Below are 13,924 nucleotides of genomic sequence, written 5' to 3' on the forward strand. Positions count from 1 at the left end.
ACCACCTAGAAGAACAAGGGCAGCAGGCGCATGGGAACACCACCACCTCCAAGTCCCACACATAGAATCAGGGAAGGGTTACAGCACAGAGTCCGGCCATTTGTCCCGTCGAGCTCGTGCCGGCTCTCTGCAAGAGCACCTCAGCCAGTCCCACTCCCCCGCCCTTTCCCCCGTACCCTTGCAAATGTTGTTTCCTTCAGGTAATTATCCAACTCCCTTTTGAAAGCCACGTTTGAGTCTGCCTCTACCACCCTCTCAGGCAGTATATTCCAGACCCTAACCACTCGCTGCTGAAAAATAGTTTTTCCTCATTTCGCCTTTGCTTCTTCTGCCTTAAATCTGTGTCCTCTGCTTCTCCACCCTTCTCCCAACGGGAACAGTTCCTCTCTGTCTGGACCCCTCACGATTTGGCCATCCTGACTTGGGCATAGGTCATTGGGTCACAATCCTGGAACTCCCTCCCTAACAGCACTGTTAGGAGCACCTTCACCACAGCGGACTGTCGAACTCATTTGGCAGAACGTCTGATCGCCAGAGCTTTCACACAAGCACCAAGATGTAGCTTAGTTGGCGGTGAGGAGGGCCTTACCCGTCAGAGCCTTCATGCACAGCCGACGTCTCAGCAGCACGGCAAGGTGCCCCCGAGTCGGCTGTGGGGCGGACGAGACTGTCACCCTTCTCCTTCGGGATTGCGCCTTCGCAAGGCAGGTTTGGAAAGAGATGCAGTGGTTGCTGTCGAGGTTCATCCCGAGCAGCTCCGTAACACAGGACCCTGTGCTCTAGGGGCTGTTCCCAGGGACACACACCCAGACAGACATCACCTGCTGCTGGAGGGTCATCGACTCGGTCAAAGACGCTCTTTGGTCTTGCCGAGACTTGCTGGTCTTCCAGAGCAAGGAGATGTCCACGGCCGAGTGTTGCAGACTGGCGCAATCCACGATCCAGGATTACGTGCTGAGGGACACACTTAAAATTGGTGCAGTCGCCGCAAAGGCACGGTGGGGAAGGGCCGCAGTTTAAAGCCCTTCTGCCACGGTAAACCCAGGGGCAGGAATCAGTACAAAACTCCCCTCGGGCCGTACTTTTTTTAAATTTCAAAGTATACTTTATTCATATAAAAATCTGTACAGTACATTCAAAAGCAGTTCAGTACATTTAGCTGCGGTCAGCAATCCCATACACTACATTTGGGTGCTGACGGAAGTTCCGTTCGATACATTTCCTTGCTTTTCAGTTCAAGTACAATTCGGTACAATACGGGATACCTTGTAGTAACATAGAAACATAGAAAATAGGTGCAGGAGTAGGCCATTCGGCCCTTCTAGCCTGCACTGCCATTCAATGAGTTCATGGCTGAACATTCAACTTCAGTACCCCATTCCTGCTTTCTCGCCATATCCCTTGGTCCCCCTAGTAGTAAGGACCTCATCTAACTCCTTTTTGAATATATTTAGTGAATTGGCCTCAACAACTTTCTGTGGTAGAGAATTCCACAGGTTCACCACTCTCTGGGTGAAGAAGTTCCTCCGCATCTCGGTCCTAAATGGCTTACCCCTTATCCTTAGACTGTGACCTCTGGTTCTGGACTTCCCCAACATTGGGAACATTCTTCCTGCATCTAACCTGTCTAACCCCGTCAGAATTTTAAATGTTTCTATGAGGTCCCCTCTCATTCTTCTGAACTCCAGTGAATACAAGCCCAGTTGATCCAGTCTTTCTTGATAGGTCAGTCCCGCCATCCCGGGAATCAGTCTGGTGAACCTTCGCTGCACTCCCTCAATAGCAAGAATGACCTTCCTCAGGTTAGGAGACCAAAACTGTACACAATACTCCAGGTGTGGCCTCACCAATGCCCTGTACAACTGTAGCAACACCTCCCTGCCCCTGTACTCAAATCCCTTTGCTATGAAGGCCAACATGCCATTTGCTTTCTTAACCGCCTGCTGCACCTGCATGCCAACCTTCAATGACTGATGTACCATGACACCCAGGTCTCGTTGCACCTCCCCTTTTCCTAATCTGTCACCATTCAGATAATAGTCTGTCTCTCTGTTTTTACCACCAAAGTGGATAACCTCACATTCGACAAATTACATTACACGTGTCACTATACAGTACACGGAATGGGTGACGGTACATTTACATTTTTTCTTTTCAACGTGCATTACGAAACAGACCTTGCATTGTACATGGCACTACACAGGTGTTTACAGATCATGGTGCTCCATGTACACAAAAAAGAAGTTACAAGTACGGCCTGAGGGGAGTTTTGTACTGATTCCTGCCCCCGGGTTTATCGTGGCAGAAGGGCTTTAAACTGCGGCCCTTCCCCACCGTGCCTTTGCGGCGACTGCACCAATTTTAAGTGCGTCCCTCAGCACGTAATCCTGGATCGTGGATTGCGCCAGTCTGCAACACGCAGACGTGGACATCTCCTTGCTCTGGAAGACCAGCAAGTCTCGGCAAGACCAAAGAGCGTCTTTGACCGAGTTGATGACCCTCCAGCAGCAGGTGATGTCTGTCTCGGTGTGTGTCCCTGGGAACAGCCCGTAGAGCACAGAGTCCTGTGTTACGGAGCTGCTCGGGATGAACCTCGACAGCAACCACTGCATCTCCTTCCAAACCTGCCTTGCGAAGGGGCAATCCTGAAGGAGAAGGGTGACAGTCTCGGGCTGTACTTGTTAATCTGCTTGTATACATAGAGCACCATGTACTGACAAACACCTGTGTTTGTGCCATGTACAATGCAAGTCTCTGCACTGTTTAGTAACTTGTAAAGAAATGTAAATGTATTCTCACCCCGTTCCGTGCACTGCTTTCAACTGCACAGCGCTACATGTAACATGATTTACGGATTGTACTAAACCGTACCTTGAAATGAAATGCACTCGAGTGCATTGTACGGAACTGCTGTCAGCATCCAAATGAATTGCATGGAATTGTTGGCCACAAGTTGCTGAACTATTTTCCAATGTATTGTGAACATTTTATATGAATAAAGTATATTTTTGGAAAACAAAAACACGGACTGCAGCGGTTCAAGAAGGCGGCTCACCACCGCCTTCTCAAGGGGCGATTGGGGATAGGCAATAAATGCCGGCCTGGCCAGCGACGCCCAGATCCTGTGAACGAATCAAACACAATTCTAAACTTTTAACTGCCAAAATGAATAGTCAGAACAGTGTAAAATGTGCACACCCATACCGTAATCTTTCCGCCATGCTCTCCGAACGACAATGCAGCAAAGCTCTTCGCGTCCATTCTGCAACTCGCACTAGCCTGGCCACTGTGACGCACAGACACTGGCCACATCTCAAGTGCATGAAGGATGGGATTGCTCAGGGCACGGCACCCAAAAGGCTTAGGTCGTAATAGTTTCCACTGCATCTGAAGGGGCTGCAACCGACTGTGTGTGTGTGTGTGTGTGTGTGTGTGTGCACGGAACATTTGTCGCCCTCTCCGACTGTAGAATGTTCTGAGCGAGCACGGGAATAGCTGAGTGTGCCCCCGGCCCCAGGATGTTGCTGGAAGCGTTTCCCCTGATCCTCACACTCCACCACGTGTGTTGGAATTACGGTGAGTGACCCGTGCTTGGGACCAGCCGAAAACGGGAAACAAGGGGACTGTGTTTGCGGAGTTGAAAATGTGACCCAGCTTTTGCCCCGATATTTTCGCCCCCTCTCCCTATCTCTGTAACCTCCTTCAGCCCTGCAACCCTCCCTATCTCTGTAACCTCCTTCAGCCCTGCAACCCTCCCTATCACTGTAACCCCCTCCAGCCCCTCCAACCCTCCCTATCTCTGTAACGCCCTCCAGCCCCTACACCTCTCCCTATCTCTGTAACCCCCTCCAGCCCCGACACCACTCCCTATCTCTGTAACCCCCTCCAGCCCCTGCAACCCTCCCTATCTCTGTAACCTCCTCCAGCCCTCCAAACCCCCCGCGATCTCTGCGCTCCCCAATTCTCTTGAACAACGCCAATTGTAATGACTCAACCATCGGTGGCCGTGCCTTCAGCTGCCTGGGCCCCAAGCTCTGGAACTCCCTCCCTAAACCTCTCCGCCTCTCTCTCCTCCTTTAAGACGCTCCTTAAAACCGACTTCTTTGTCCCAGCTTTTGATCATTACCTAATATCTCATTTTGTGACTCGATGTCAAATTTCCGTGAAGCGTCTTGGGACATTCAATTACGTTGAAGGCGCTTTATAAAAGAGATATTTTGTTGTTGATAATGTTGGTTTACTTTCAGGTCCTTCTACAAGGCTAAGCAAAGGCAAAGTAGAGAATGGGTCCAATCTGCCATAACTAAAGGCAATAATGCCGCTGGTCTTAAGTTACAGGCGATGGGTTTGAAAGCGGCCTCTCTCCATCTCTCAAAAATCAACATGAAGAAATTGTATTTATATAGCGCCTTTAATGTAGTGTCCTGGGGCCAATATTTATCCCTCAACCAACATCGCTAAAACAGATGATTTGGGTCATTATCACATTGCTGTGTGTGGGAGCTTGCTGTGCGCAAATTGGCTGCCGCGTTTCCCACATTACAACAGTGAGCACACTCCAAAAAACGGGCTTCATTGGCCGTAAAGCGTTTTGAGACGGCCGGTGGTCGTGAAAGGCGCTATATAAATCCAAGTCTTTCTTTCTTTTTAGTAAAACGCTTCACAGGAGAATTATTTTTAAAAATTTGACCCCGAGCCACATGAGGAGATATTAGGGACAGGTGACCAAAAGCTGGGTCAAAGAGATCGGTTTGAAGGAGTGTCTTAAAGAAGGAGAGCAAGGCGGAGAGGTTTAGGGAGGGAGTTCCAGAGCTTGGGGCCCAGGCAGCTGAAGGCACGGCCACCGATGGTGGAGCGATGGAAATCAGGGGATGGGCAAGAGGGCAGAATTGGAGGAGTGCAGAGATCTAGGAGGGTCGTGGGGGCTGAAGAAGGTTACAGAGTTAGGGAGGGGTGTATGGGTTAGAGGAGGTTAAGAGATAGGGAGGAGTGTAGGGGCTGGAGAGGGTTACAGAGATCGGGAGGGGTGTAGGGGCTGGAGGGGGGTTACAGAGATAGGGAGGGAAATAGTGGCTGGAGGGGGTTACAGAGATAGGGAACGGTTTAGGGGCTGGTGGAGGTTACAGAGATAGGGAGGGGTGTAGGAGCTGGAGGAGGTTACAGAGATAGGGAGGGGTGTAGGGGCTGGAGGAGGTTACAGAGATTGGGAGGAGTGTAGGGGCTGAAGGAGGTTACAGAGATTGGGAGGGGTGTAGGGGCTGGAGGAGGTTACAGAGATTGGGAGGGGTGTAGGGGCTGGAGGGGGTTACAGAGATAGGAAGGGGTGGAGGGGCTGGAAGGGATTACAGAGACAGGGAGCGGTTTAGGGGCTGGAGGGGGTTACAGAGATAGGGAGGGGTGTATGGGTTAGAGGAGGTTAAGAGATTGGGAGGGGTGTAGGGGCTGGAGGAGGTTACAGAGATTGGGAGGGGTGTAGGGGCTGGAGGAGGTTACAGAGATAGGGAGGGGTGCAGGGGCTGGAGGGGGTTACAGAGATAGGAAGGGGTGTAAGGGCTGGAGAGGATTACAGAGATAGGAATGGGTGTAAGGGCTGGACAGGATTACAGAAATAGGGAGCGGATTAGGGGCTGGAGGGGGTTACAGAGATAGGGAGGGGTGTAGGGGCTGGAGGAGATTACAGAGATAGGGAGGGGTGTAGGGGCTGGAGGTTACAGAGATAGGGAAGGGGTGTAGAACTGGAGGAGGTGACAGATTTCGGGAGGGGGCGCGGCCATGGGGGGGATTTAAACACAAGGATGTGAATTTTGAAATCGGGGCGTTGTTTAACCAGGAGCCAGTGTGGGTCAGCGAGCACAGGGGGCGATGGGTGAGCGGGACTCGGTGCGAGTTGGGACACAGGTCAGCGAGCACAGGGGGCGATGGGTGAGCGGGACTGGCTGCGAGTTGGGACACAGGTCGGGGCTGCAGAAGTGTGGGATGAACTGGCATTGAAGGCGCGGGGGTCGGAGTAGACAAACCGTCTCTAATGGGACCCCCCCCCCCCATCTGTCCAGTCGCAGGATCTGAACCCTTCACTGTGACGGCGGCAGCCGGGGAGACGGTGGAACTGGAATGCCACCTGGATTACGAAGTGGATTTCATGGACAGCTACTTCTGGTACAAGCAACTCGTGGGGGAAGCGCCCAAGTTGGTGCATATACCAGCCTGCAGTGGAACCGCCTGCAAGTTTACTTCGAAGAGAGGGCGCAACAAATTTATCCTGGTCCTGCAAATCCTGAAAGTGAACACTTCTGACGCCGCGTCCTACTACTGTGCTGCTAGGGATGGCTTTGCTCCCCTTAGGAACGGTTCCTTGCTGCTGGTTGGAGGTAAGAACAAAGCCCGATTGAATTCATCCCATGCACATGCGATTAAAATTGCATTAGCCAGAATTTAACTGTTTCTTTCATCTCCATCCCCACCCAGACAGTTCCACGCCTAAGACCGATGTGCTGGTGTTTGTGACTCCAGGGGAGCCACCTGTGAGGGAAACCATCCCCTTGGTGTGTCTGGTGACCGGCGTGTCCTCCAGGCAAATTGCCATTTACTGGAACGTGTCGGGACAGTTCGTCGCGGGACGGAGCGAGGTCGGCACCCTGGACCCCAACGGGACCTACAGCATCAGAAGCCACGTGATGGTCGGGGCGGAGATCTGGAGCAACGGAGGGGTCTGCACTTGTATCGTCGAGCTGGGGTCGCCGGGCAAGTCTTGGACCAAGAGCGTGTCCCGTCCCGAAGCGGCAACAGGTGAGTCATAGAAACATCGAGACATAGAAAATAGGGGCAGGAGCCGGCCATTCGGCCCTTCGAGCCTGCACCACCATTCAATATGATCATGGCTGATCATGCAACTTCAGTACCCCATTCCTACTTTCTCTCCATACCCCTTGATCCCTTTATCCGTAAGGGCCACATCTAACTCCCTTTTGAATATATCCAACGAACTGGCCTCAACAACTGTAGAGAATTCCACAGGTTCACAATTCTCTGAGTGAAGAAGTTCCTCCTCATCTCGGTCCTAAATGGCTTTCCCCTTATCCTTAGACTGTGACGGGGAGCTCGGTTGCGAAAGTGTAACATCAGTTGGACTGGTTCTCTTGCCCCTATTATGCAACTCCGCGGGTCAAACACAGAGAGATATCTATCAGCAGAAACAGTGCAGCCAGCCTATTGGGAAATACCTTGAAATAAGCCCACCCGTCACAGGTCTTGTAAATAATTTCTCTGCTCTCGACTGCCCTTCGATTTCTGCCTGTCACCTTCGAATTATAGACTTACACAGCACAGAATCAGGGGTCACCCATTTAAGACAGAGATGAGGAGGAATTTCTGCTCTCAGAAGGTTGTAAATCTGTGGAATTCACTGCCTCGGAGAGCTGTGGAAGAACATAATAACATAAGAAATAGGAGCAGGAGTCGGCCATTCGGTCCCTCGAGCCTGCTCCGCCATTTAATACGATCATGGCTGATCCGATCATGGACTCAGGTCCACTTCCCTGCCCGCCCCCTTAATCCCTTATCGATTAAGAAACTGTCTATCTCCGTCTTAAATATATTCAATGTCCCGGCTCTCTGAGGCAGCGAATTCCACAGATTTACAACCCTCTGAGAGAAGAAATTTCTCCTCATTTCAGTTTTAAATGGATGGCCCCTTATTCTAAGATTATGCCCCTTAGTTCTAGTCTCCCCCATCAGTGGGGATCATTGAATAAATTTAAGACAGAGAGAGACAGTTTCTTAGCCGATAAGGGACTAAGGGGGCGGGCAGGGAAGTGGAGCTGAGTCCATGATCGGATCAGCCATGATCGTATTAAATGGTGGAGCAGGCTCGAGGGGCCGAATGGCCGACTCCTGCTCCTATTTCTTATGTTCTCATGTATATTCTATATCGGGAGAAACAATGCAGTCTGTCTGTTAAAAAATATGTTGAAATAAGCTATGGTCACCCTCCAAACCAGGTCTTTTAAATATTTTCTCTGCTCTTGACTGCCCTTCGATTTCGGCGTGTCATCTTAGAATTATCGAATACAGCACAGGAGTCGGCCATTCGGCCCCTCGAGCCTGCTCCATCATTCAATAAGATCACGGCTGATCTTCGACCTCAACTCCACAATCCTGCACTGTCCCCACTTGGTTCCCCTCGAGTCCAAAAATCTATTACTCCCTGTCTCAACGACTGAGCCTCCATAGCCCTCTGGGGCAGAGAATTCCAAAGATTCACCACCCTCTGAGTGAAGAAATTCCTCCGCATCTCAGTCCTAAATGGCCGACCCCTTATCCTGAGACTGTGCCCCCTGGTTCTAGACTCCCCAGCCCGGGGGGAAAAACCCTCCCTGCATCTACCCTGTCGAGCCCTGTCAGAATGTTGTATGTTTCAATGAGATCACCTCTCATTCTTCCAAGCTAGGAGTTTACAACATAGAAACATAGAAATTTACAGCGCAGAAGGAGGCCATTTCAGCCCATCGTATCCACACCAGCCGACAAAGAGCCACACAGGCCTCGGTCAGCAGCCCTGAAGGTTACATATAAACCTACGAACGATGAACAATGACGGAAAGGCAAAGAGCACCCAGCCCAACCAGTCCGCCCCACACAACTGCGACACCCCTTACACCGAAACATTCTACACTCCACCCCAACCATTGTCCAATTAGCCCCATTCCCCCAACCTATTCCCCACAGTCCTGCAAAGTGTCACTCTCCAAGTATTTATCAAATTCCCTTTTGAAAGTTATTAATGAATCTGCTTCTACTGCCCGGCAGCGCGTCTTGGAATAATTTTAAGATTAAAATCTATTTTAATTTTAATTTTGACTTGTGGATATCTGCAAATCAGACATATTACCCTCGGGTTGTGACGCTTCAGCGAAATCGGGTTATCGTTCCAGTTTAAGGATAAGGGGTAAGCCATTTAGGACCGAGATGAGGAGAAACTTCTTCACCCAGAGAGTGGTGAACCTGTGGAATTCTCTACCACAGGAAGTTGTTGAGGCCAGTTCGTTGGATATATTCAAAAGGGCATTAGATGTGGCTCTTCCGGCTAAAGGGATCAAGGGTTATGCAGAGAAAGCAGGAATGGGGTACTGAAGTTGCGTGATCAGCCATGATCTTATTGAATGGTGGTGCAGGCTCGAAGGGCCGAATGGCCTGCTCCTGCACGTATTTTCTATGTTTCTATGTTTACAGCTCATAAAAAATAAGGGTGGATGTACATAAATCTTTGAAGGTGACAGAACAAATTGAAATGGTTGTTAATAATACATACAGAATCCTTGGGTTTATTAATAGACTACAGAAGCAAGGAAGTTATGCCAGACGTATATAAAGACAACAGTTGGGTCACCGCTGGAGTACTGTGTCCAATTCTGGGCACTGCACTCTAGGAATGATGTCAAGGCCGTGGAGAGGGCGTGGAGGAGATTTACGGGAATGGTCCTGCACTGGTACGCTCGCGGCCTTCCGCGAGAGGTGGGCACCGGAGGGACTGGAGTGCATCATCACCCCCCCGCCCCCGGCAGACAAATTTTCATTTGAATTCAGTTGATGGCCAAAACCGAATTTGTTTTCTTGTCGATTTTAGTGCCCCCTCTAATAAGGGGGCATTTGATTTTCGATTGACGGTTTCAACTAAAATAGTTGCAGACCTGTTGATTGCGTCCTTAAAAAAGAAGGCACTTGATTTGAAAGTTTTACGCAAAATAGTTGAGGGACTTCAGTGAGGTGGAGAGACTTGAGAAACTGGGATTGTTCTCCTCAGGAGAAACTTCTTTACCCAGAGAGCGGTGAGAATGTGGAACTCGCTGCCACAGGGAGGGGTTGAGGCTAATAGTATCGATGTATTTAAGGGGAGGCTGGATAAACACATGAGGGAGAAGGGAATAGAGGGATATGCTGATAGATTTAGATGAGGAAAGACGGCAGGAGGCTCGAGTGGGGCATAAACACCGGCACGGACTGGTTGGGCCCAATGGCCTGTTTCTGTTCCATATTGAGTAGACTGGGTCTTTACTCGTTGGAGTTCAGAAGGATGAGGGGTGATCTTATAGAAACATTTAAAATAATGAAAGGGAAAGACAAGATAGAGGCAGAGAGGTTGTTTCCACTGGTCGGGGAGACTAGAACTAGGGGGCACAGCCTCAAAATACGGGGGAGCCAATTTAAAACCGAGTTGAGAAGGAATTTCTTCTCCCAGAGGGTTGTGAATCTGTGGAATTCTCTGCCCAAGGAAGCAGTTGAGGCTAGTTCATTGAATGTATACATACAGAATCCTTGGGTTTATTAATAGACTACAGAAGCAAGGAAGTTATGCCAGACGTATATAAAGACAACAGTTGAGTGAGAATGGTCTGCTCCTGCACCTATTTTCTATGTTTCTATATAATCCTGTGTAATAGTGCAACTTATTCCATTGGCGAGCATTCACTCGTCCAATATTGGTCGCGTTGGTTGGTTTGTGGTTTCAAGTCACAGATAGATAGATTTTTAACCAATAAGGGAATTAAGGGTTACGGGGAGCGGGCGGGTAAGTGGACCTGAGTCCACGGCCAGGTCAGCCATGATCTTGTTGAATGGCGGAACAGGCTCGAGGGGCTAGATGGCCTACTCCTGTTCCTAATTCTTATGTTCTTATGTTCTTATGTTCTTAGATCCGATGTAATCCTGTGTAATAGTGCAACTTATTCCGTGCTTGCTATTGAGGGAGTGCAGCGAAGGTTCATCAGTATGATTCCCGGGACGGCAGGACTGACATATGAGGAGAGACTGGATCGACTGGGCTTATATTCCCTGGAATTTAGAAGAATGAGAGGGGATCTCATAGAAACATATCAAATTCTGACGGGACTGGACAGGTTAGATGCAGGAAGAATGTTCCCGATGTTGAGGGAAGTCCAGAACCAGGGGTTACAGTCTAAGGATAAGGGGTAAGCCATTTAGGACCGAGATGAGGAGAAACTTCTTCACTCAGAGAATAGTGAACCTGTGGAATTCTCTACCACAAAGAGTTGTTGAGGCCAGTTCGTTAGATATGTTCAAAAGGGAGTTAGATGTGGCCCTCATGGCTAAAGGGATCAAGGAGTATGGAGAGAAAGCAGGAAAGGGGTACTGAGGGAATGATCAGCCATGATCTTATTGAATGGTGGTGCAGGCTCGAAGGGCTGAATGACCTGCTCCTGCACCTATTTTCTATGTTTCTATATAATCCTGTGTAATAGTGCAACTTATTCCATTGGCGAGCATTCACTCGTCCAATATTGGTCGCGTTGGCTGGTTTGTGGTTTCACAGCCCGCGTTGGATGCGCCTAAATTGTAACTGGGTCGCGTTTCTCACAAGTGAGTCGCAGAAAGAGTGGCTTGACCTAGCAACATTTTCTAAGTGTCCTGTCTTTGCAGACTGGTGTACACCGATCCTTCCGTTTGCAATTCGTGTCTCGGCGATCTTGGTTCTAGTACTGATCCTTATTATTCTGTGTCATCATAACTGCGGCAGACGAGGTGAGTGTTTATATCCGTCAAAAATATCTTTTATAAATGCTTGTTCAACGTGAGTCCCTTCTCGTATCTTTCGATACTAATTTACAGTGAACTGTTTCAGAAGGACGAGACAAGAGGCCCCGCCAGGAAAGGTGAGTAATTGAACTATTTGCAAAGTTGATCAATGAGAGTCTCGCTGGGTTTAACACCGCGTCAGAACCAGTTTAACCCCAACTCTGATTCCAGTGCCAGATATTATTTGTGTTTTCCACGTTCTTTTTGAGTATGGTTCCAAGACCATTCCACAACTCTGTTCTCGGTATTTACGGCACGTGGCCACGGATTCACAGGAGGTAGAAAAGTAAAATACTGCGGATGCGAGCAATGTGACAGATACAGAGTTACAGACAGAGAGAGAGAGACAGACAGAGTCAGACAGACAGAGACAGCGACACAGAGAGAGAGGCAGAGAGATAGAGAGACAGACAGAGAGAGACAGGGACAGGCAGAGACAGCGACACAGAGAGAGAGAGAGAGACAGCGACAGAGAGAGAGAGAGAGGCAGAGATTGAGAGCGAGAGAGAGAGACAGAGACAGCGACGGAACAAGTTAGAGATGTAACCGGGTTTAAGCTCCACTTTCTCTGTACTTGCTGGAAACATTTTTCCTACATTAAAACAATGACTACACTTCAAAAAAGTATGCCATTGGCTGTAAAGTGCTTTGGGAGCCCAGTGGTCGCTACAGAAACGCCAGTCTGTCTTTGTTTCATTTCTGTTTTATCTCTAACGTTCTCTCGAAGGGTAACAGACCTGAAAGGTTAACTCAGTTTCTCTCCACAAATGCTGCCTGACCCGCTGAGCATCACAAGAAGTAATGTTTGTCTCCTGTTTCTGTTCCCACACGGTTTCAGCTCCAGAGGGACAGTGAACAGAGCAGGAGGAGGTGAACCACACTTGGATGAGTTGGATTGAAATGTTGGCGCAAATAGAACGTCAAATGCAGGATATTTCAAAATTCAATTGGGTCATTGCCCGCCTTCAAAATATTCTCCTGTCTGCCGGACATCCAGAAAGGCTAATTACTGCTTAGTCATGCCAATTAATAATGTATCAGATTGTTAAATAATGTATCGGGTGGACAGTAGACACCGGGGGTAGATCGTCCGTGCCCATCTATTGGTGTATTGGACCATTGGTGTATTGGACCATTGGTGTATTGAACCATTGGTTTATTGCACCATTGGTTTATTGGACCATTGGTGTATTGCACCATTGGTGTATTGGACCATCAGTGTATTGGGGGAACATTGGTGTATTAATGGACCATTGGTTTATTGGGGGTCATAGGCTTAATGATGGACTATTGGCGCTCAGTGCCTCTATAATTTATTATAAATGAGCCGGACTTGACAATAATTAAATTCAAATTCTTAACTATTTATACACAGTTGACACCCATCAAATGGAGGCAAGGCAGACACATCAGGGTACAAGACATGTAAGTAAATTCATTGACCCTGTTGCAATAATATACAGGAACTTGCCGATTTTCTGGGTATCGCATGCAAATAATTGGCTTGTCTCTTTCAAAGAGCAGGCACGGGCACGATGGGCCGAATGGCCTATGCCTGTGCTGTATCGTGCTACGATTCCTTGAAACGCGATTGCGGGACGGGATAGTTTGAGCTGCCTTTCGAATAACTTGGAACTTGTCGATATTTAACGTGTGTTCCTGTCTCAGGGCGCCCCGCAAGACCAGACTTTCTACGCCTCTCTGCAATTCAAAGCCGCGGAAAAGTCATCAAGAAAGAAGGCGGGTCGCTGATGAGAACCCCGGAGGGGTTTCTAGCCGGTGGACGAGGGAGGAGACGGAACTCGCAAAGAAGAATGCCCAGCCCGGCGGAGATAAGACTGAAGCCACAGAGACTCCAATCAAACATCCGGGGGCTGGGCTTTGCACTTCACATCGCTGGCCTAGTGCCCATATATCACCCAAAATGCCCTGCTATCGCCCATTTCACTTCGCTGACCTATCGGCGAGTGGAAAATCGCGATACAAAAAATGGGCGATGTTCCAGCGATCAGTAAGGCTGACACATTGACCATCGCTGGAACATCGTTCATTTTTTGGGCGATAGTCTAGCCTACCTCCCTGTGTTCGGAAGGGTTTGCAAACACTCTTTCTGTTGAATGTAAAAGACCCGTGCTTTGAGTATTGTAAAGATGTCCCACTGTATTAGTGAGACCACCATTTAGACCAGGGTCTTCTCAGTTTCCTGATTCTCTGAATCTTTTTCTGCTGACCCTGTAATTCCAGTCAGTAACAAGATTGGGGTTTATTTTTTGTCGCAAATGCTTGAATATAAATAAAATAAATGATCCTTTGACTGTAATGATGCACAGGAGGT

General features: G+C 49.0%; 1 gene segment (V, D, J or C); it reads left to right on the forward strand.

Moving 5' to 3' along the window:
- The first annotated feature begins 3,479 nt into the window (after positions 1-3,479).
- LOC139240244 (Ig mu chain C region-like) lies at positions 3,480-13,539 on the forward strand. The segment is given in 6 exon segments: positions 3,480-3,576; positions 6,466-6,786; positions 11,434-11,535; positions 11,636-11,666; positions 12,965-13,014; positions 13,258-13,539. Coding segments are annotated over 5 exon segments (516 nt in total).
- Positions 13,540-13,924: the final 385 nt, after the last annotated feature.

Source organism: Pristiophorus japonicus, chromosome 30, assembly GCF_044704955.1.
Source record: "Pristiophorus japonicus isolate sPriJap1 chromosome 30, sPriJap1.hap1, whole genome shotgun sequence".
NCBI lineage: Eukaryota > Metazoa > Chordata > Chondrichthyes > Pristiophoridae > Pristiophorus > Pristiophorus japonicus.